The 25,345-nt window shown below is 43.4% G+C and overlaps 1 protein-coding gene across 1 annotated transcript in view; it reads right to left on the bottom strand.

The window, feature by feature from the left end:
• Window positions 1–271: 271 nt before the first annotated feature.
• The window catches only part of SOST (sclerostin), a 31,655-nt gene continuing 6,581 nt past the window's right edge, over window positions 272–25,345 (bottom strand). The window contains exon 2 of the mRNA XM_073683657.1: window positions 272–6,104. Coding sequence (XP_073539758.1) covers window positions 5,686–6,104 — 419 coding nt within the window. The 3' untranslated portion in view covers window positions 272–5,685. The remainder of the gene's footprint in view (window positions 6,105–25,345) is intronic.

Raw genomic sequence — 25,345 nt, forward strand, 5'->3', positions numbered from 1 at the left:
GCCAGACATCATTGAGTAGAGACCATTAAGTAAATCTGTTCTTCCTGCTTTACAATGAAGCTGACAAAATACACCTAATCTCTGGCTTAAGCTATTGAGCTTTGCAGGTGCTTAGAAATTGATCCACCCATTCATGTTATAGCAATTGACTATAAGCAATCACCAGCTTGCTCATTGGAAAGGAATGCATCAGGTGTGGGCCGACACTGGTATGGTTTACTTACTGAAGAAACAAGTTTACACTGAAAGGACGCTTCTTTACAATTTGCTTTTTATTTATAGGAGTTGATTTTTCAAGAGTCATTTGTATTCAGCTTCCCACAAGACAGTAAGCTCAGTCAATAATAAAACAGAATTTCTGGTCAAAATGTAATATTTAAGGAAATAAACTATTGAGGAAGAAGCCAAAGTTTGACCAAAATGTTTGATTTACATATAGAGATGTTGGCATCTTTCCTTTTCAATTGTGATGGCTATTTTAGCAAGAGGGAAGAACAGCCATATTTTCAATTTTGAATTAGCGCCCGACGCATGGGAATTACTGCACTTTGCTCTGCCATCAGCATGGAAGAGGGACGTGTGCCTGTGCAGGAGTGCGATTGGAGACACTGAGTGCACGACGTAGGACACATCAACATGAAGCAGGGAAGGAGGACAGTGCAGATAGAACAGAGACACCTAACGGACCGGACCACACCATTTGGGGATATAATAAAAGTTAATTTTTGAACTATGCAGAGGGGATTGGGGACTTATGTACAGGTTACTAGAATGCTGTAAAAGAGGCATTAAAGGTGGTGGCCATACTTTAAATTGGGAAAACCTGGTGAAAGGTTCCTTTTAAGTTCTGAAAGTCAACCAATATTTTTTGTGACTCTAGCAAAATAGGTATCTTGGATGGATGAACACTTTCCTCTGCACAGATCTCCGAATGATTTGATTACTCGGTACAGTTGTGGAAAAATGTTTTTAGACTCACACAAATTTTTGTTTCTCACAAACTTTGCTCCTTAAGTGTTTTTACATCTTTTAGTCAGATCCAGGAGCGGACATATCATTGGCACAACCTGGGCAGTTGCACAGTGGCCCAAGGGTTCAGGATGCCAATTTCAACCTCCAAAGCAGGAGGTGAAATTGTGCATTATGATGAGCTATTGGACTGCAAAGGACCTATATACTGCTCTTGCATAAGGGCCGTCTTCTGTCTGTGTCCGCCAATGGTCAGATGTTTATATGGTTACTGAAGTACAATGTTTGCTCTTATTTTTCAAGACTTCTGCGTTTCTCTCTGGCATACTGAATATCAGTTTCTGGGTGAAATCCCGACTCATGGCAACCCATTCTTGTCTAATCAGTGCTTGGAGTTGATCACAATTTCTGTGTTTTTGTTTGTTCACTCTTTTTTTTGAGGATTGACCACAGATTCTCAATGGGATTGATAACTGGGGAGATTCCTGGTCATAGACCCAAAATTTCAATGTTTTGTTCACAGAGCCACTTAGCTATTACCTTTGCCTTGTGACATGGTCTCCATCATGCACTCACAATTTTGCCTAAGATCATGGCCATGAATAAAGAATGACATTTAAACATTCCCCAAGGGCAACTTCTGGAAAAGGCATTTTTCAGCACCAAACTGCTCCTGCATTGTTGGGAGATGTCCAGAAAAGAAAGAAAGAAAGCATGGAGGCAGCACTCCTCTGATCTTCTTAAAATATGTCCTTTATTGTGATATACAGGACATGTCAAATATCAGCTTGTGGCAGGAGCCCCAAAGGGCGTGCAGGGGAGATGGGTGCAAAGGACAACGGCCGTTTCGCTGCCTTCTGGCGCTTCAACGGGTCCAACATGTCCCGTGTATCACAATAAATGACACATTTTAAGAAGATCAGAGGAGTGCTGCCTTTATGCTTTCTTTTCTGGACATTGCACATTTACTTGGCTGCTGCACCGCCGGGTTAACCTTCAAGGATTCTGTCTGAGACCAACTAAAGTGAGTAAATCATTACATATGGCGTGGTGCCGACATCCTTCTCTTTGTTTGCATTGTTGGGAGAAGTCGCTCTTGGAGGATGTTTAGATGCCATTCTTTATTCATGGCCATGCTATTAGGCAAAATTGTGAGTGCATGATGGAGACCATGTCAGAAGGCAAAAGTGATAACTAAGTGGCCCTATGGACAAAACATTACATTTGGGGTCCATGAACAGGAAACTCCGCAAATCAACAAAAAGTGAAGGAACAAACAAAAATTGTAAAAAAAAAAAACTCCAAGCACTGATTAGGTAAGAATGGGTTGCCATCAGTCAGGATTTGGCCAAGAAGCTGATATCCAGCTGCCAGAACAAGTTGCAGAAGTCTTGAAATATAAGAGTCAACACTTTAAATATTGAGTCTTTGCATAAATTTTATATATTTGTCAATAAAAGTATAAAATCTTATGAAATGCTGATAATTGTATTTCAGTTACCATAGAACCTGACCTGACTAAGAACTAAAAACACTAAAGCATCAAACATTATAAAAAACAAAATTTGTGTCAGTCTTAAAACATTTGGACATGATGGTTCTATTAAAATCAATGGTCCAACCGTACGACTCAAAAGTACTTCAGAGGTAGCCCTTTAAAAGTAATTTCAAGTCTAGCAATCACTCTTAAGTTGGTTGCTGACTACTAAAACATAATAATAGAAATAGTAAAATCTCAGCCAATCTGACTAGTTAAAAGTACTCAAAACCATGATCAGTGTTTCAAAGGTAGCAAAATGATTGGTGGAAGCTTATTTCATAGTTCATATGTATTTTGTGTGCCATTATGTCTTTGTTTGTTCTTATAGTTTGCAGTATTTTAGTGCTTTAGTTTTATTTATACCTTGCAAACAAGTACGTTCAGGCGTTGCCCAGGCTTGTGATGTAAGTTTGCAGTCCCTATGTGTCACTGCAGACTTTTGAATTCTCACAGCTTGCGCGTCGCTTGCTGTCAGGATTCCCTGATGCCAGCGGCGAGGGCCAATGATCACATGACCGCAAGTATGCAATTTGCATACATGCGGTCCCATGCCAACTAGATGTGTGTGGCCTCACTTAATTCACTTGTACTGATTGAGGTTGCAGACATCTAGTTGGAATGTGGCCGGAAGTATGCAAATCACATAATTGCAGTCAAGTGACAGCCCTCACTTACCATCGGCACTGGATAATCGTGACAGCATGAGGTGCTCATGCTTTGAGGATTCAAAAGTCTGTAGTAACATAGAGTGACTGCAGACTTTCATCACAAGCCTGTACAACCCCTTTAAAAGAAATGGAGGTTTTCAAATTTCCTACACTATGAATATACATCAGTGGTGGAGAATGGGTCAACTTTGTGTTCCTTTTCGTCACTTGTGGTCAATCAGACTCTGGGGCAGTGTTCCCCAACTCCGGTCCTCAAGAGCCACCAACAGGCCAGGTTTTCAGGATTTCCTTAGTATGACCTTGGTGATAATTGCATCACCTGGACAGGTAAGAATTCCATCACCTGTGCAATATTAATGAAATCCTGAAAACATGAACTGTTGGTGGTTCTTGAGGACCAGAGTTGGGGAAACACTGCTTTAGGGTATCCCACAATCATCACTGCTCATTTATCAACCTACTTTTCACTATTTTGTTAATTCTTTGATCAAGACGTAAGCAAGGATGATTTTTTTTAGAAAAGTAAAGGATGAAATGTAAAAATAAGTTTTAGATGAATCTGTTGATTGCGAGCTTCTATGAAACTGTAATAACCTACATAAATGTAAATGTTCTTTCCTGAGTTGGCATCTCAGTAAGGTGTCTCTACTAGTAGAAACAGGCAGAGATTACACATTTGACTGTACAGCAGGTGAAGAAGATATATAGATTTAGTTAGGGGATTCTATAAAGTGCATGATATACAGTATAATACTGTTGCACTCAAATAAATGTGAAATTATTACAAATAGTTTGAAGGTGATTCAAGGTTATACACATGAACATAATCAACGGTTTATTAACAATAAATCAAAATATCTGCAATATTAAAATATGTTAAGGCAATATTCAGTTTTCTTTCTTTACAGTACAACATGTATACATTAATAAATAACAGAAATAAATATAGTTCATCTCTTAAACCAATGGTAACACAGGGGGAAGACATTCCATAAGACTGATTGGGACTTAGTTTACAATGATCTTAAAGTAGGACAACTGAACTTTACAAACTTAGCATCCAAAATTTCACATTTATAATGTTTGATTTTCTTTTGTGTTTTTTTTTTAGATTTGGGAAAGATATTGTCCAGTTTGTGCACGGTCCCTCTGACCATGTGCAGATCATCGATCAGAGGACATATTCATGCTAATTTCAGCAACATAGTAATCAATACAACAATCCATGTGCAGTGCAGGTTAGATGGATCCGTTAGAGGGTGGATCTCTGCTGTGATCAATAAAGCAGAGTCCCAACCATTAGGGTTATCTAGACCAAAAAAAGTTTTTTAAATGGCCACATGATATTTGAAAGTTATTAAAAACTCCTTGGCAACAGACAGCAAACTGTTACTTTTCCAGTACATTAAATATTAATGAACCAATAGTTTGTAATCTGAGAATTTTAAAGGCAATACAATGAGGTGCTTTTTTTATAAAATTATTTTCTTCATCATTGAAGGTGTCCTAAAAAAGGGAACCGACCATTTTGGAAAACAATAGTGACCTGCAGATATAGAGTTAATCTGCAGATAAATAGTGTTGCAATGCTGCACAAACGCCATATGGAAAGGGCAGCTATCGGGAGAAAATGAAATTATTTCTTCCCAGCAGCCACCAGCATCCCAGCAGGATGACTTTCCATAAAGTGGGTCTCACTCAGGGGTGTCCATATCCAATGGCCCCTATACACGTGGGGCACGTGGTTCAATTTTTTCTGGAATTTGTAGATCACAATCATTGGTAGAGCGTTAATGAGTCAGATGGGGGAGATGTAAGAGTTGCAATTAGTGCACAAAAGACCCTTATACTTTTCTCATCCCTTAAATGTCTCTATCTGTATCTTTATAGAAAGAATAGGGATGACTGAAATTGGGGGAGGGGGGGTTGTATTTTTGATTCTATATAAAAGAAGACATGAATTACATTTTCATACAGTATAGGTATCATTTATGGGAAAATGTATTTTTTATAAAGAGCGTCAGAAAGCCTATTTACACTTTAATTCATGGCAAATCGGACGCTTGTCTTTGGGCTATGGTACAAAGCATATACAAGCAGTTAGTTTCAAAGTCCATTTCACTTCATACAATTTCCAAACTGTACATCATTTCCTATGATAGAACTTTACAGTAGTCTCTCAACCTCTTTCCTCCATTTTTGCATAGTAGCCGTCCGTACAAGTGGGCTGCCATTATATACGTAAGTAACTGAATGCTCTGGAATATAATATGTAATATTAGAAATAACATACTGACTATTTTCTCTTCTCTGCTCCAGTCCAGTCATTCTTTTTTAAGGCTGCTAAGCGGCCTGTTCATCTTAATCTGTAGATAATAGGTCAGCCTTAATCTTAAACTCCTTAAGTAACTCCTCAGACTGAATCTGCATGTGAGTCACACATAAGACACATACAGTCACCTCATCCTTACAAAACGTATAAATAGCCTCAGCCTTAGCACTGGGTGATTAATACGCATTTTCCAACTCATGCTGGTTTGTTTTGCTCCTCAGCCTTGCAAGCCGAGGCTTCTTGTTCTTTGCAGGCCTCACTATATCTTTTCCAAAATCTTTTAGTTCTGATTGATTGTGGAAGCGAGTATATCTCTTGCATCGGCATGAAGTCACCACTCGAATTTTGTATGTTCGCACTTCATTGTCAGGGCACATGAGTTGAATACGTTGGGTATGACTGTGAGCTGGCACACAGCGGTAATCCAAAGAGCTCTGGCGCCACCATTTTCCTCGACCAATAGCATTTGGAAGGAGATGAGATGGCAAGCATTGGCCTGAACAAACCAGCTCTTTCACTGGTTTCAGACTGCGACATGGACCATCTGTGATATGCTGAGTAGAACGTAATTCTCTGCAGCTAAATTCTGAGGCATCTGAAGAAAAATGAGAAAAATAAATATACTTAGTATGGATTGTTTAGTATGAGATTTTATGTGACACAATAATGAACATTATATAAAGTGGTATTATTTTTGTATGGAATATAGCAAATATACTTTAGACCTCCTACTATAGCATAATGTCAGACACCTGTAACCCAAAATGTCCTAAAATGACTGTATTACTTTTAATAAAACATTAATCAAATGAATAAATCAAATATACACAGGGCAGTAATTTGAATCTCCACAATGCAAAACAGGGTCCTCCAACTTTCATAAGCCATCTATAATACTTGTATCTTCTTATGGGCTAGAAGGGCCATTGGGCCTGTTGGCAACTCTTATCTCTGCACAGGTGCAAAATACTGATGGAGCAACCACTCACAAACCTACCAATTGCGAGTTAGTTGCTCCATCAAGTGAGTGGTTTCTTCATCAGTATTTTGCACCTGTGCAGCCCTCACTTTTATCATGAGGGTCTACTGCATCCTGATTGCAGTACACTAGTAGTCAGTCCTGCTGTTGGTAAGGCGGTTTCTTTTACTTTGTTTTTTAAGTTTTTTTGTCCTTCTGTGAGCAACTCTTATCTCTCCACCCCTTCTTAGCTACATCTCCACTTTTACACAATGGTGTCTATTTCATAGAGATAGATCTGGAGGCTTCTATTGACTGAGCAGAAAGAGATCATCTCAGGTTGATCTCACCTCTCTCTAATGATGCCCTTTACTCAAAGATTAGCAAATTATGGAGTAACAAAAGGGCTAAAGTGCAAGTTACACTTCTCTAGAACAAAGTTGTCCACTTTGATGTTTCCCATGAAACCTCTTTGCCTTTATGTTTACTTCTATTTTAACTCTTTCAAATTCTTTTCAATTTAAAAATGCTAAAATCTAACTTGTGACCTCAATACAAATTGGATAGAATTTAAGAGTTAATGTTTAGCCAATACAATTCTAATGTCATAACTGTGGCATAATGATGCATTTATAACCAGACACAGTATAAAGCCTTAAATCCATTTCTTCCAACAAGTATATCAATGTGTTATTTTGACTTGGTAACTCCTGAAGGCTCAAAATTTAGTTTGATCATATGAATGGATGAACTTTGGCAAAAGACTTCAGGCAAATGTAAAGTTCAGTAATGTGTCTAAGAACTATCAAATGCAAAGTTCAGAAGGATCATTCATCTTAAAGTAACTCAACATATAAGAGAAGAAAAACAATAAAACTTAAGTCACACAAACAATGTCTGGCCTGACCGTAAATTACTTACATCAACATCCAAAGCTAATATGTTCTCAAGTCAAATCAATGCTTAATTTCCTATTTTGCTTATGGAGTTGGCATTTGAAAAAAAACCTTCTACAGTTCAAGTGTACATGATCCCAGAGCAAATCTTAATGCAAAAGATTATTTTACAATAATTTATGAATTTCAGCCAAATTGTTACTTTCCCAATTAACATATCACTCCCTTATTTCAAAGTAGCTCAGTAGTCAGTACTGCAGCTAGGAGCAATGATACCATTGGTTGTAACACAATGAGATTCCTGTCCACAGAAATTCTCAACTTTTTCATAAAAACTGTGATTGATTACTATTTATGAGGGGAACTGCATATTTCCAACTTCACAAGCAATAGCTTCCCTGCTTCTTCAGAACTTCTTCAGAAAATGTCCATAGTGTTAACACTGTGGAAGTAAAAAAATGTAGCAATGAAAGTACTTAGCAGGTTGAGGACTCTGGATGCCTAAATAATCACAACTTTGTAATTCACCCATATACTATTTGCCAAGTCTTTTATTAAGAGATACTGAAGATCAAGAACTAATGCTAGTCAGTGTCACAGATATGTTTATTGGTGATCTACAAAACAAATAGAGGGTCTAATAGCAAAGTTCAAAATGGGTTCTCTCCAACATGATTTCGCTACCAACCGAGAGGGAATAGCGTTTGTTTCCCCTCTCTATGATCCTTTGGCAGATCAGATTTCCACCCCCCACCCCCATTGGTTGTAATGCAGTTCCTTTTGTATAGAAAAATAGCAGACATTTTTTATTGTTGGAGCAATTTGTATTCTTTTATACAACATTAAAGACTATTAGAGAATGAATGACAACCCTAACCCCATTTCAGCATACGTTACAACTGCCCAAGAACATCTGAGAGGCTACCAGAACTAGGGGAGACCTCCTGAATGGCTAGGTTAAGCTCCCAGGTATCACGAAAACCACCAGAAACTTCAAGGCAACAAGAATTTCCAGAAGGTATCTAGTTCATGACATCAGGATGCTCCTTCATTAGGCAAAACTCTGGTGTGAATCATCCATTCAAAGTGTCATAATCAGGCATGGAGCGACTTGGCCTACAAAATGGGGCATGACTATGGATGAAAAGTTTCACCAAAGTGCCTTGCAAGTTGATGCTTTTTGGGAAGACAGCTGGAAAAATCGGGACGTATGATCTCAATTTGATATCAGTATTAGGGGATGTGATGTCCTGGTGCCTAATAGCATTCAAGAAGTAAACCCAATATGATACAAAATAAAAGTGAAATGTTCTATATAAAAGAGCAATACTGCAAAGGGAGCAGTACATGGCAGTGATTCATAGACTAGAAAAGATAGAGTCTCGGTATCATTCTGCACCCCCCCAGACCCCATTTGTTGTGCCTGGAGTGTTTCTTTTGAGAATAATATATAAAAATGAAAATTCCATACACTAGTGATGATTCAGCTATTTACATTAAGCTAAATAAAATCTGTTCCCCAGCACCGCAGAGTAGTTTCGGTCTATCTCTGACTGAGAAAAGGAGTTCTTCTAAATAATCTCAGCACAGTTTCCCTCTGATTAAATAATAAGGGATGTGCAGACACTTCATTTGTTACTCTAAATGCACTACAATCTAGTAAAATATATATCCACTGTAATGGCATCATTTATTTAGCCAATGCTAGAGTAAAAAAGCAGAAAAACAAATGCTGATACTGTACAGATCTATAATACATTTTCAATAACATTTTAGTGCCTGGAGAAAATAGAATTTTACTCAATTTTTTGAGTCGTCGTTTGTCTGATGAACACACATGAAAAGAAGCCAATTTTAATAAAGAAAGCTGGAAAAATGTGTTTCATTTCTTAAAGTATATATTTTTCACCCTACGGACATCACATCCAATCCAAACGCTTCATCAGATTAATGGGTTTGCAAATTCAACTTATCAGGCTTTCCAGAATTCTTGAGTTACATGGTCTAATGCTTCAAAGCACATTTTAAATGTGCCTTGTGGCCATTAACACAGGCTTTACTTTATAAATGGTTTATTACGTGTCCTGGAGTAAATACTACCAAATGCTCCATCTAGATGTAGAACTGATGTTTACAAGAAGTCAACCCTATGGATTCTACAATGGCTTCCTACAGAATGCTTAGTTATTATGGTGAACTGCATTTATATGGACGTATGGTATATGTAGCCATCACATGTGTTATTATGTAAATGTATACATAAGGTGGAAGGGTTGGACTGAGAGGTCAGACAATTGGGCACTGCATAAGTGCCTAGAGAATTGAGGTGTTCCACAACCCTCCGACTAGAAACTTCACCACATATAGAACAGTTGACGCGCCCCTGGGCCTGTGTCGCGCTGCGATGCGCACGCGGGAGCTTACCCGGAGCCTGATCTCTTGAGGGTTGTAGTCTCGTGGCGGCGACCCGGTCCGTGCCCAGGGAGTCAAACTGAGCGGCGATGTACTAGCAGTAGATGGTTGGTGACTACGCCACCCGTTGAATGCAGCTATGGAGCTGCCGCTGCAGGGCAGACCGCTGAGGCCGGTGGAAGGATGGTGCAGCGTGGATGGTATAACCCCCAACGGGAGGGGTATGGCCTCAGGGCAGCCGACGTGGATGATGGGGGTAGCAGGAACCACTCAGAGACGGTGCGGTGTAGTTCAGGGTCTTTACTGGTGACAAAGAAAGACCCTCCCGGAGTACTTGCTAGTGATAGGGGCCTGGTCAGTCCTTGAGCAGATGGGATTTCCCCTGGCCAGGCGGAGTTGTAGGCCTTCCCAACTAACTGTACTCTTCTGGCTACCTTGCTAGAGGCGGGAATAAGTAGCCCACGTCCCTGAGTGTACCGTGTGGTGCTCACCCGTATGGCCGGTGACTCGGGGCCTTCTAATGGCTTCCGCTCCACGATGGCGGTGCTGGTCCCACGCGTGTGACCGTGCCTTCGGGCTTCTGGGCCAGAGGACCTGAAATCCTCTGCCGGACGGTTTCTGCTGCTGGGTAGGAGTTAGTCCCCACAGCCTCGGACTCCGGGTCCGGTTAGAAATCTTCTCAGTCAGGGCGAGCTCTGTAGCTGCCAGCCCCTGACTCATTGTAACACTGCTCCCCACAGAGCTCCTGATGTTTCTTGCTATGCTGCTTCTCTTCTCTACTCTTGTTCTGTCTTCTTTCTCACTCACTCTGCCTCAGCCCCGGGTTTATATAGGGGAAGTCCTTCCCCTCCCAAGACTGGGCAGGAGGTGTGGCATGCACAGGATCCCTGACCAAAGGACCTCCCACCTGCTCTCAGACGTAATATCTCTATCACTGTGGCAACCAGACCCCTGGGGTGTCACATTCCCCCCTAGTGAAATTTAGTACTCCGGGACTAAACATATTTTTTTTTTTTTTTTTTTTAGAAAAACATAACAAGGTATAACAATGACAATACAATAAGAAAAACACATAAGATGGTTACGGCGTGTCCGCAACCGGGTGCAGTTTTGAAAAGCAAGGTGTCCATTTCACCAAAACAGGGAGACGTAACCAGGTAGGGGCCTGTCCTGCCCCGAGTCCTTAACAGTCTTTAGTCCATCCTGGGTTACGCTCCAACTATATACAAGGATTCCCGGTAAATCCACCAAGGACTCCTAAAAAGAACTAGAAACACAAAATTATACACAAGCAACTATAAACAAGTAAACATTATAAGATAGCTTAAACATTTAGATCCTCCAACGTGTGGGTAGCTGGCCTCTAGTGGCCCTAGTGGACCTACGGAGCTGACTGTCTGGCCCTGAACTACAGGGTGTAGGAGCTGTCAAGGGTAAACTGGGCAGCTGTCTATGGGCCCTCTGGCTCACTAGGGGTATGGCAGGCTCACTATAAGCAGAGGGTTGATTTTCCGGGTCTGCTTGTGTAGAGTCTTCTGCCTCCTGGACCGGCTGTTCTTCCAGCTCTACCGATTGCTCCGTAGGTTCTTGGGATGATGGTTGGAGGAAGGTGAGTACGGGTACCACAACTGCACCATTGACTTGAGTCCAAGACCGAGGGAAGTCCCCGAGCACGGTACTAACCATATCTTCCCTTTCCTCTACGGGTCGATGGTCTTCTTGTTCCTCTTCAGGGTTCCTCAGTTGTTCGGGACACTTCTTCAGGTGGTCCCGGGATACAATGGCTGTGGTTTCCCCTCCGTCTTTACTGATGGTACAGACCTTCGGGTTTTCGTGGCTTGAGGGCAGTACGGTGTACGGGTCCTTCTCCCACTGGTCGTCCAACTTGTGGAGCCGTCTCTTCCTCTTCAAGACCTGCTCTCCGGGTACCAGGGGAACAGCGGGAGCATACTGGTTGTAAGTTTTCTCTTGTCTTTCCCTAGCCTGACAGAGACTTCGCTCCACGCTCTCCTGTACTCTCCGGTACTGCTGCTGCCTCTCTGTGTCCCAGTCTGTTTCTGGTGAAGTGTCCTCGGGTGTCAGGACTCCCATTTCCAGGTCAACAGGTAACTTACCAGGTCTTGCCCTCATTAGGTAAGCCGGGGTACAGTTGGTGGAACCTACCGGGATGTGGTTGTATAGGTCCACCAGATCGGGCAACTTTTCAGGCCACAGACTGCGTTCTTCCAGGGGCAATGTTTTTAGAAGATCCATTACCACCTGGTTCATTTTTTCACAAAGTCCATTAGTCTGCGGATGGTAGGGTGTCGTCCTTATCTTCCGGCAGCCATACAGATTGCAGAATTCCTGGAAGACCTCCGCTTCAAAGGCAGGTCCCTGGTCCGTCAGCACTTGGTCCGGGTACCCGTGTGGACGGCAAAAGTGCTGCTGGAAGGCTCTAGCTGCTGTTTGAGCCGTTAAGTCCTTGACGGGGACGACAACCAGAAACCGGGAGTAATGATCCACGATGGTTAACGCGTAGACGTAGCCACTTCTGCTTGGGGTCAGTTTTACATGATCCAAGGCTACCAGTTCCAACGGTTGCCGGGTGACGATGGACTGCAGGGGAGTCTTCTGGCTGGCGCGGTCCTTCCTTCTCAGGTTGCACGGGCCACAGTCTCTGCACCACTTCTCAATGGTTCCCCTCATGCCTACCCAGTGGAATCGCTCGCGCAGCAAGAACTCCAGCTTCTTCCACCCGAAGTGTCCAGCTCCGTCGTGGTATGCCTCCATCACCATGGCTGCGTCTCTTCGTGGCACCACTACTTGCCAGAGTAATTCATGCGTCCGGGAGTTAACCATTCTGCGGCACAACTTCCCTTTGTAAAGGAACAGTCGACTCTTCTCTGCCCATAGTTGTTTGGCTTCCTCCGGAGCGTCTGGTTCAAGGCGAGCCTCCGGCCGAGTCAGCATCTCCTTCACTAGTCGGACGGCAGGGTCGCTGTCTTGCGTTTCCGCCCAGTTGTAGTGAGGTAAGGGGTTCAACGTAGCAGCCTGCTCACTCCTTACCCGGTGGGAATACTGGATAGTCCCATGACGGTGGAACGCAGGGAGTTCAATTTCTTCCAGTCCCTCCGGATCTTCTCCTTCGTCCGGCAGGTTGGGCATCCTGGACAGGGCGTCCGCGTTAGTATTGGAGCGCCCTGCCCGGTATTTGATTATGAACTCGTAGTTGGACAGACGGGCCATCCACCTCTGCTCCAGGGCACCGAGTCTTGCCGTGTCCAGGTGTGTCAACGGGTTGTTATCCGTGTATACGGTGAACCGGGAAGAAGCAAGGTAATGCTTAAAGCGCTCAGTGACTGCCCATACCACGGCCAGGAACTCTAGCTTAAATGAGCTGTAATTCTCGGGGTTCCTTTCGGTGGGTCGCAGTTTTCGGCTGGCGTAGGCGATTACTCGTTCCTTCCCCTGCTGGATCTGGGACAGTACGGCTCCTAGCCCGATGTTACTGGCGTCGGTGTAGAGGATAAAGGGCTGGCTATAATCCGGGTACGCCAGGATTTCGTCCCCCGTGAGGGCCATCTTCAGCTGGCGGAAGGACTCTTCTTCCAGCTCCTCCCATTTGAAGGGCGGCTTCTGGTTCTTGGCCTTCCGGGACTGGCCTATCAGGAGGTCCTGCATAGGTGCTGCCTTTTTGGTGAAACCGGGAATAAACCTTCGGTAGTAGCCTACCAACCCGAGGAACTGCAGCACTTCTTTTACGCTGGAGGGGCTTGGCCATTCCTTAATTGCGGTGATCTTATCAGGGTCGGGAGCCACTCCGTCAGCGCTCACCACATGTCCCAGGTACTGCACCTTTGGTTTCAGGAGGTGACACTTGGAGGGTTTCACCTTTAGGCCGTAACTTGCCAGAGCTTCGAACACTTCCGCCAGGTGTTTCAGGTGGTCCTCATACGTCTTGGAATATACGATGACATCGTCCAGGTACAACAGGACCGTCTCGAAGTTTCTGTGGCCCAGACAACACTCCATTAGTCGTTGGAAGGTTCCCGGTGCGTTGCAGAGTCCGAACGGCATGCAGGTGAACTCGCTAAGTCCCATCGGGGTGGTGAATGCGGTCTTCTCCCGGTCCGCCTCTGCTACAGGAACCTGCCAGTACCCGCTAGTGAGATCCAAGGTAGAGAAGAAGTTAGCAGATCTTAAAGCAGCCAATGACTCCTCTATCCTTGGTAAGGGGTACGCATCCTTGTGTGTGATACGGTTGATTTTCCGGTAATCTACACACATCCTCATGGTGTTGTCTTTTTTTCTGACTAAGACTAGTGGAGCTGCCCAGGGGCTACAGCTATCCCTGATCACCCCAGCCTCCTTCATGTCTCTAAGCATCCCCTTGGCGTGTTGGTATTGTGCAGGGGGTACGGGTCGATACCTCTCTTTTATGGGAGGATGGTCTCCCGTGGGGATGTGGTGTTCTACCCCCTTGACTCGCCCGAAGTCTAACGGGTGTTTACTAAACACTCTCTCGTACTCTTGAACCACCCGATAGACTCCCTGTTTCTGATGTGAGGGAGTGGAGTCAGTACCCAAATGTAGTTGCTGACACCAGTCCTCCTTTGTTTTCTTAGAGCCGTTACCTTCCTCCGGGTGAGATGGAGGCAAGGGTTCCACAGATTGTATAGCATTTTGGTTAATGGTATATAATTTGGCTAGCGTGGCATACCGGGGCAGGTACACTTCCCTCTTCCCGATATTGATTATGCGAACGGGCACCCTCCCATGGCGTACATTAACCACCCCCCGTGCTGTCAAGATGGTGGGCCTACTGTCTGAGTAAACTGGTTCTACCATTGCCTGGTAATCTCTACCTCTCAGACCAATAGCTGCCCGGCACCAAATCATCATTTCACTTTTTGGGGGCATGGCAATAGGAAAAGGGTCACACATTCTTACGCTACCAATCTCACCGCCGGAGAGTTCCACCTGTTGCCGTCGCATCAGTGCCCGGATCTCTTTCTGGAGCACCCGCTGCTCGCCGGAGCTGGCGTTCTTGGCAACCTGCTGTAAAAGGAAAATCACCTCTGCAAGACAATTTTCAATTACATTAGTTCCTAGAGTTATTTTTGGGTGACTCTCATGTTTGTCAATATCTACAATGATCAGTCCCTGTGCTGCCAGTTCGACTCTACCGATTTTGATGGTCACCTCTTTAAATCCGATTTGTGGCACGGGCTGGCCATTGCTGGCGATGATACTCAAGTCGTCGTCAGGGTAGCGGGTAATATCCGAGTCATTCCAGTACTGCTTAAAGAGCACGTACGGGATAGTGGTGACCTGTGACCCGGTGTCCAGTAGGGCACTCATGGGAATGCCATCCAGTACCACAGGCAAGACTGGACGTCCTCCCACATATCTGTCGCGCCAGTTCGATGGGCCTGGTGATCTTTTTCCTGGGGGTTGGCCCTCTACCCCAGGTTGTGCCCGTTTAAAGAACAGTACCTTTCCATATGTCCGGGTTGATTGCAGCGGCGGCAGATGGGTCGTCCGTCCTCGCTGTATCGGTCACTGGGTCTTCCTCTGGCCGGTGGGGTCCTCCTTGGTCGACGCCACAGGATGTCCTCCGGTCCGGATGCCAGCTGGATCTTCCCTGGGGTGGAAACCTGTAAAGACTGCACAGTTCGGGTTAGTGCAGCAACGCTCTTAGCTAGCTCTTGGACCTGATGGCGTAGGTCTGGAGCCGGGTCATTGTCCAAAGCCTGCGCATCAGCTCCCACAGGCCCTGCCGACAAGGGCGCCGCCTCCTGGTGGTAAGTGATAGCTGGGCGCCTGTGGGTCACAACGCCACCCGGTGCCGGTTCTCGGAGCACCCGGATGGCTCTGTCCTTGAACTGTGCAAAGTCCAGATGGGGATCCTGTAAGGCCATTGCCCGCAACTGGGTTCGGTGGGCATTGCAATATAAACCCTCTATAAATTGTTCAGTCAACAGCCTGTCCTCGTTTCCCACCCCATCAGGGTCGGTCTGCTTTATGGCCCTCAGGGCCTCTTGTAGGTTTAGTGCATAGTCCCTTATACTCTCATGCGCTCGCTGCTTGCACCCGTAGAATCTAAGCTTAATCTCGGCTGAGGTGCGGGTATCAAAGGTGTCCTTCAGCCGGGTTAGTATCCCTGCGACAGTCTTCCTCCCAGGTGGCCAGGATTTTACTTCCCTTTTGGCTGCCCCGGTTAGTTGGGCCACCAGGATGCTCACTTTTTGCTCTTCTGTGAGGGGGTACACCTGGAAGAGGCTATCCAGCTTTTCTCTAAAGTCATGCAGGGTATGTGACTCCCCTGAGTACTGGGGTAGCCAAGCTGCTCCCGGGATATAGGGCATGGTGAAGGGCATAACTGCAGCAGCGGTGGCGCTGGCAGGGGTTGAGGCAGTGAAGCTCTCCTCCGTATCCGACATCTTCCTCCCCCCTAGTGGACCGTGGCCTACCTTGCGATGATCCTGTTCCGTAGGCCGCGGCTCCGCAGTGGATCGTCAGGGTTGAGGACCTTCCGTCGCGCTCAGGTGACGTCGGCGTCTGCTGGGCTCCTTCCAGGACCTTACGCAACGTCCGGACGTGAGGCGGGGCTTCAGTTCTCGCGCGCTTTCGGAGTCCACGCCCCTCTTCTTCCCGCGCGGCGTCCTCAAGATGGCGTCCAATGGCGGGAAAACTCCACGGATGGCGGGAAGAAGGTCGAAGATGGCGCCGGATGGCGGGAAACCTCCACGGATAGCGGGAATCTTCACCACTGGTAAGTTTGAACAGTCTTTGCTTTTCAGGCACGCAGTACCCGGTGGTTGCGGGCACGAGATCCTGCCGACTACGCCAAAGTTGACGCGCCCCTGGGCCTGTGTCGCGCTGCGATGCGCACGCGGGAGCTTACCCGGAGCCGGATCTCTTGAGGGTTGTAGTCTCGTGGCGGCGACCCGGTCCGTGCCCAGGGAGTCAAACTGAGCGGCGATGTACTAGCAGTAGATGGTTGGTGACTACGCCACCCGTTGAATGCAGCTATGGAGCTGCCGCTGCAGGGCAGACCGCTGAGGCCGGTGGAAGGATGGTGCAGCGTGGATGGTATAACCCCCAACGGGAGGGGTATGGCCTCAGGGCAGCCGACGTGGATGATGGGGGTAGCAGGAACCACTCAGAGACGGTGCGGTGTAGTTCAGGGTCTTTACTGGTGACAAAGAAAGACCCTCCCGGAGTACTTGCTAGTGATAGGGGCCTGGTCAGTCCTTGAGCAGATGGGATTTCCCCTGGCCAGGCGGAGTTGTAGGCCTTCCCAACTAACTGTACTCTTCTGGCTACCTTGCTAGAGGCGGGAATAAGTAGCCCACGTCCCTGAGTGTACCGTGTGGTGCTTACCCGTATGGCCGGTGACTCGGGGCCTTCTAATGGCTTCCGCTCCACGATGGCGGTGCTGGTCCCACGCGTGTGACCGTGCCTTCGGGCTTCTGGGCCAGAGGACCTGAAATCCTCTGCCGGACGGTTTCTGCTGCTGGGTAGGAGTTAGTCCCCACAGCCTCGGACTCCGGGTCCGGTTAGAAATCTTCTCAGTCAGGGCGAGCTCTGTAGCTGCCAGCCCCTGACTCGTTGTAACACTGCTCCCCACAGAGCTCCTGATGTTTCTTGCTATGCTGCTTCTCTTCTCTACTCTTGTTCTGTCTTCTTTCTCACTCACTCTGCCTCAGCCCCGGGTTTATATAGGGGAAGTCCTTCCCCTCCCAAGACTGGGCAGGAGGTGTGGCATGCACAGGATCCCTGACCAAAGGACCTCCCACCTGCTCTCAGATGTAATATCTCTATCACTGTGGCAACCAGACCCCTGGGGTGTCACACATCAACCTCCCTATTTTCTCATCTTGGCATGCCAGGACCGGTATGTCACTCTCCACAAGGAGAAAAAGGAGAAACGTTACCCCCTAAGACCTCTGTCCAGAGCCTCTCACCCAACCAAATCAGATCTCATACTTTGCACTGATGAGGGGCAATACCCCAAAATTGTGTCCGAAAATTGAGATTCTGATTTGGCTATTATCCTAAGTCATATTGCAAGACTCGTGACAGCTATCACTACAGCAAGGTCTTTGTGGACATATTTATACATTTAGGTAAAGGGAACCTGAAGTTTTGTTGTCCAGATATGCTTATGTCAAAACCGAGCATTTCACCATTAGGAAGTTAAAGACCTTATAAGTTACCCGTCATAAATCCGGAACGCTCCCCAGCATCATGAGGCATTGCACAGACCATCTTTCCTCATTTTGCTAACAGTCTGTTTTAACATTGACATAGCCCCCCACCTCCATTTAGCATTACATCTGTCTGTAGAAAAAAGTTATTTGAGATTATTAGGGTCCATTTACATGGACCGACCCGTGGCACTAAATGACGCCGTTCGGTTAACATTTAGTTATTGGTGGTCATTTAATAGCATGTTTTCATAGGCAGACCTCAGTAAATGATGCGAACTGAGCAATCTGGAATAGATCATTCAGTGCTCATAGTCTGACATTGGTCTCGGCAGTGTGAACCCTGTCTACACAGGACATTGTGCTGCTAACAATGATGATCTTTTCCACTGCACAAAAGATCATTATACCCTATGAACAAGCATTTTTTTCATTCATCGGGAGATCAGCAATCAGTTTTCGATGAAAGATTATAGTGAAAAGAGCATTTTTAAGAAATTCAGTGTAAATGTTGCCAATGCTTTAATTTTCTCTCCAGTACACCTCCAGAAAGAAAACCTTCTCTTAGAGACAGTTTTCTGTCCTCTGAAGGAAAGCTCATTCTTTTTGCTTAGTGTGAAAGACTTTCGTTTTGACTCCAGTTCAGTCTCCTTAACCAGCACTCAAACAGCTTCATGAGTCCAGAGGAGAACAAAGGAGCCCTACGTCCTACATTACAGATTTTCTTTTTCTGGGACAACCAAGAGGTCAAATTATATGTTATCAAACATACATGAATCTTTTTGTATAAATGAGATAGGTCTCGGCCTCCAGTATCTACCCTGATTTAAACATAAACAATTGCTCTTGCCCTAACCTGTGGGACATAAGGAACTCAATGCTGCTGTACCTCTACATCTGCTGTTGGGGTCAAGGACTACTGGTAGACTCTTGTACACAATACTAATAGGAGGTGTGCCTTTCTGATTTTAATGTGGCCATCCTTCAAGAATGTGATAAATTGTAAAGGCTGTAAAAATTATCATGTTGTTCTCCAGGGAGAACAAAGCCTCAATTTATTTATATTTCTTCAATGTTTGGACTGATTGCAGATTTCCTTAGCAAAATTATGATCATGAGGACACAAGCTTAAACAATTACACGTGTCTAAACAAAGAAGGATACAAACAGGTTTTAATGGAAATGGCAGACTTTTTTATAACTTATATCATGGGTGACTCTACAAATAAACAATCCCAATCCCTACATTCGCTACCGAAGATCCATTAAAGCTAGCTTTGCCCACAACGTATAATAATATATTGACAATTATCAAATATCAGACTTGGAACGGTTCCTTTAAAGCACATGTGTCAAATTCTGGCCCGTGGGACAAATCTGGCCCCCAGGGTGATTATATTTGGCCTGCGATGCCAGCACTGGCCCCCCATTAAACTATACGGAGGACTATATGGAGCCATTATACAGTATGGAGGACTATGTTGAGCCCCTTATTCGGTATGGAGAACTATGTCGGGGTCATTATACTGTCTGGAGAAATATGTGGTGGCCATTATATTGTTAGAAGGACTATGTGGGGCCCATAATACTGTACGGAGTACTATGTGGGGCCCATAATACTGTATGGAGGACTATGTGGGGCCCATTATAGTGTATGAGGCACTATGTGGGGCCCATTATTTTGTATGGAGGACTATGTGGGGCCCATTATACTGTATGGAGGACTATGTGGGGAAATTATACTGTATGCAGTACTATGTGAGTCCCATTATACTGTGGGGTCCCTTGTACTATATAGTCTATGCCCATTATACTGTATGGAGGACTATGTGGGGTCCATTATACCTTGTGGAGGGCTGTGTGGGGATCACAATTGGGGCATCATACTGTGTTAGGTCACCATACTTTGCTGGGCGGGTACAGTAGGGTCATCATACCATGCATGTGGTGGTATCATACTGTTTGGGGAGCACTTTTGTTGTCATTATACTTTATTATCTGTATTATTTATTAATTCAAGGTTTTTCATCCTTTGTTATTACATATTTAAATTAGGCCATTGGGCCATATGCTTTTTACTGCTCTTACATAACATATAATATTTTTCCAGCACGCCCCATTTGTGATTATGTGTTTATTTTATTCTAAGATCTATTAATTAAAATATACTTTGTTTGTGGGACAGCCCTTTTAAGTTTATTTCTATATGAAAAAGTTAATTGTTATATTTGACAAGAAGGAAAAACTTCCTCAATTGTAGACATTTTTTTTAAAGCGCACCTGTAAGCAGGATTGTGCTCAATAAACTACATCCACTGTCAGGTGGGCGACATTACACTGATTAAAATGATACCTTGGTTGATGAAATCCATCCTGTGGTTCTTGTGTAATTTTTACTTTCAGCTTGGAGATAATGATATGCTCGTGCTTCGTGGTGGCCTGTGGGGGCACTCTACCTGGTGCTCTGCTTACATATTCATCTGTATGTTCTTATGATAGGTCTCTGTGCCTTTACTGACCTGCCTCCTATTTTACATAATGCATCTAGTAGTGCGGAGCTAGGTAAAATAGGAAGCAGATCAGTGAAGGCACAGTGAGCTGTCATAAAAGCATACAGATGACTATGTAAGCAGAGCACCAGATAAAAGCCACCCCAAAACACGAGCATATCATTATCTCCAAACTGAAAGTAAAGATTACACAACAACCACAGAACGGATTTTATCAACCAAGGTATCATTTTGTTCAGTGTAATATCAACCACCTGACAGTGTATGTAATTTACTGAGCACAATCCTGTTGACAGGTGCGCTTTAATAGATATCAAGTTTGGCCCGTGACTTTGTCCAAGTTTTTTATGTTGGCCCTCTCTGTATTTGAGTTTGAAATTCCTGCTTTAAAGGGAATGTGTCATCAGAAAATTACCTATTGATTAAATCAGATTCTTACATTAAATATATTCAATTATTATTTTATTTTTCATGTACAGTAATTTAAAAAAATATATATATATAAATCTAACAATTTTCACACTGGCCATTGGAGCTAATTTTGGACTCATAGTTCTTGTTTTTTTACAGAAAACTTTTCAACAGTCTCAGTATTATAACAGTCAGGACTACAAGGACAGTGCTTGTATACAAAAGATATGGTCTGAGTCAGTCTATTGATGCTAATATGCATGTAGAATTCTGAAAAGAACAAGAAGCATCAGTCTAGAATTAGGCCTGGTAGCAAGTGTGAAAATGTCAAGATTGCTATTTTTTAATACAGATCTTGAAATGAAAAACAAAAACTTTATCCCAAAAAATGTTAAGAATACATTTAACATAAAAACTTGATTTAAAACAGTTGGTTATTTTATGATAACATTTCCTTAAACAATCGGTGGTGAATAGAACATGCACGGTATGTAGATTTATGTGTCACAAAAATTACAGAATTGAAAGACTATTTTATGCAAAACATATTTTTCCCAGGGTAAATCCACTTTTAACAAGTGAACGCATTAGTGCACTCTGGCTCTTGAGAAGCAACGTAGGATGCAAAGCATGAACGCCAATGTTGTACCCACAACCCCTGCCGCTTTGTCACAATGTTTGCCCTCTTTGAGGTCACCAGTTATGATAACCCCTGGGTTCTTTCTTCTCTTTGGTAGCTGTCAGTAGTTTGTCAATGTAAATGCTTCACAGCATGGCCCCGCACTCTCATTGTACTTCTATATACCACCAATGGACATGAAAGAGCTGTGCCATTTAATTGGCAGCCTTTAAATGGATTGCCTTGGTTGAAATCAATTAAAAGCAGAATGCAAACTGCACTGCAGTATGTGAAAAATCCATTCAATGATTTCCTGTGTGGGTGTTGAAAGCATTCTTATGAGAATGATATCAGTGATGGTATAAAAGAACTTGTATTCTCCGCTGGAACACAGTAATCATACAACCAGAGTAAACTCTGAGAGTTAGATTATGTGCATCCAGATTCTGTCTACAGACTCACAAACCATAATACCACCATATCGCTGTCCTGATGTGTAAACACCGATTTCTCAGACGAGCAGGATAACGCTTCATTCATGAATCAACTGCAAATATTTATATTTTCTATTTGATTTATCCCCAAAAAAACACTGGTGATGGACCCATCATTATTTACGATGACCAGTGAAGGGTATTGGGGTTACACTGATATACTTACATTATATACAAAGTCTATTTGTATATGTGAAAATCAAGAATATATTTATATAAATTGATAATTATGATATTAAAGAAGCACTCCTCCCAAGAAAATTGTTATCCTCTTAATATATTGCAGTCATCATATTATATAGCACTGTGTACTTACAATTGCTCATTTTACCTTTTTACCCAGTAACTTCTTCTCTTTTCCAATAGGTCTATGACATCACATGATTTAATCAGACTAGCTGAATCTAAGCTCTATGTAGAAATAGAAAGTCTTTTTTCATTGTATGAGTCATCACCGCAAACGTCCCTGGCAGGTGGAGGAGCGGAGCAGCTGGGTCAGGAGTTGAAAAGGGAGATGACTCATGCAGGGAGAAGAGACTTCCTGTTTCTACATAGAGCAGAGAAAAGAGAAGAATTAACTGAGTAGAAAGGCAAAATGAGCAATTGTAAGTACAAAGAGCTATATAATATGATTATACATGGGTGTCCTGAGGAAGAAGTCAGTTTGACTTTGAAATGCGTTGACAATAAACCACATTCATTTTATTGATTGTTTTGGATCTTTCTTTGGAATTCAGCAGTGCACTCATTATCAATTTCCTCTTTTTTTTCTAAATAATATGATATATTAAGAGGATAAAAACTTTGATGGGAGTGTTTCTTTAACTTTTCCGGGGGATTGGGGCTGATAGATCAAAATTAGTCCTCCTCAGTGACATAACTTGAAGCTCCAGGGTATCCTGAAATTGGAGGCAATCTGAATTGGAGCCTCAATTTTGGCATGATAGTCACAGTATTGGTTTACTCTTATAAGAGCTAATTAATTTTCCTCAAGCGCAAGGGACCTCATGGTACCACATGCTTTTCACCCCCTATAGGTAAATTCTTGATCCTGACACCGCTGAAACAGATGAAACAGAAGTCTTTACCATTTTTCATAGGAGAAAAAGGTCTGCATGACCTATGGTTATTTCCCTTACTCCATCTTTGGATACAAATGTTCACTGCTTATGGAGAATAACCCTCATTCAGTTGACATAACTCAAGAGTAATGTACTATGTGACCCCAAAGGGGCCATTGTCGAACTTTTGGCCTAAGTTTTTGGTCTTCTACTATATGAATTTTAATAATCCAGTGTAATATAAGGTTTTTATCCTTATATGCTACATGCTTGAGTTGGTGAACTTTGACGCCATTTGCATACCTAGATGACATTGATTTGATCAAGTGATGTTTTTGCCCTGTGTACATCACAATGAGAAACTTTACAGACTAACTACTGTAGGTTGATGTAAAAGTGTATATAAATTTGTACAGTAGGTCATAGCCATTTAATTGCAATGTAGTTAAAAATGAGGAGGCACTGTCCCTTAGAGAATAGTAAGGATTATTGCGTGATTCTTGAGAGAGTGCTTACATGCTTCAGCGCAGAGTCATACTAACTCCTTCATCAGGTGTATGCAAAGTTTCCTATACAATAAGGTTCATATATCCTACCTTTCAGCTACTGACCTTCTGATTCAGAGGTCAATCATAGGAAAGAAGCTGTCTTGTGTTTGTCATGGCTTGTAAAAAACTCTGTGAGGTCAACATATTACTGTAAGTTTTTGAAACTCCAATGCTATGGACTTTTTCTAACCATAAAAAAGGAACAGAACACCCATAGTATGCTCACAATAGAGGTCTGCCATTCCATACACCTTATTGTCACCACATGTGCAATATGGTTTTAGGATCAAAACTATGGAAGGGGTCTTTTGCTCATCTGCTTGTTTTACTTCTGAGAATAAGCGACTACTTTATGTCATCAATCCAAACTGCATCAATGCCATCAATAGGAAAGGACCAAGTCACCATATCATATATAGAATGTACTGGTCCTCAGAGCCTACACTCTGACAATGTCATTTGAGGTCAGATCTGAGTTTTCTCCTATGTAATGTTCTTGGTTGCCTTTTTACAATGTAATACCTACACAATGTAATTTGTATGTGCCAATAAAACTAGTGCTCTGCTGGTCCTTGTCACTACTGAAGGCTGGAGACCCTCCAGATAAGTGTTAATGTTTAGGTACACAACAGACTCAAGTGATGGGCCTTCATTATCTATATTATTACACAAAGTTCTCACATCCTCAGAGATAGATACAATCCAAATAGCCAAAAGTCGTTACACTAACTTGGTATTTATGATGCATTTAAAGGGGCATTAACCCCTTTGTTGCCCGGTGTGACATAATAATCTATGATCACAGACAAACAGTGGCATTCAGGGGCATGACAAATGTTTGCTTAGGAATAATTGAAGAGATTAGGACATTTTCATTTGTCACCTGGTGAAACACCTTTATTACCCAGCAAGGATGTAGTCTTACTAGCTGTTGTGTAAACTTCTAAAAGACCTTCTATCAGTCATATCTAGGTCAGAAGATGCTCTATGATAATTAGGCCTGGGTTATTCCTGCCCTCTCCTCTGTGTGAATATATAGACCAGAGGACACCTATTACCTTCATACAATGGGAGACATCCATCCTACAAGGCATAGTGATAATATTTGAGGTAATGAAGCCTACAAACAAAGTAAGGACTATCATAAATGATCACCCATTATGGAGGTCCTGATAAGGAGGAGTTTGGTTCTCCTGGTCAGTCTGTCACTTTGGTTCCCCGCAGTCATACCCCTAACCAATCTAATATTTATCACTGATGTACTCTATACCTGGGATAGAGCACATTTTGGTTTAGAAAATGTAGATATATAAAGATATGTAAAACAGTATTGAAAAGTAACTAATGGAAGTAAATAAATGTAACCAACATGGATTCACCCCTTTAAGCCTAATATTAAAAATTGTGTTTATATAGCAATGTGTACAGTGGGTCCTTTCTAATCTTCTCCTGCGTGTATGTCTGATCTGCTTTTAAGCCATACCCTTCACTCAGCAATCCTCCTATGTCATCTGCGTGGTACTCCCATCCATAAGATGACAGCAGATGAAAGGGCATGGAAGCAGATATGTCACTCTTCCTACTTTATTGAAGAAGACAGCGTATTCCCAATGTGCTTGTGCCACTAGGAATATAGAGCAGGTGATGAGTGTTTCAATGGAGGAGGTTGTGTTTCATATCTGGCCTCCATCAGATGCCATCATATAGATAAAAGTAACCTTTTTGGCTGCAC

The sequence above is a fragment of the Phyllobates terribilis genome, unplaced genomic scaffold, assembly GCF_046119375.1.
Source record: "Phyllobates terribilis strain yellow unplaced genomic scaffold, ASM4611937v1 Scaffold_5__5_contigs__length_657084704, whole genome shotgun sequence".
In the NCBI taxonomy this organism is placed as follows: domain Eukaryota; kingdom Metazoa; phylum Chordata; class Amphibia; order Anura; family Dendrobatidae; genus Phyllobates; species Phyllobates terribilis.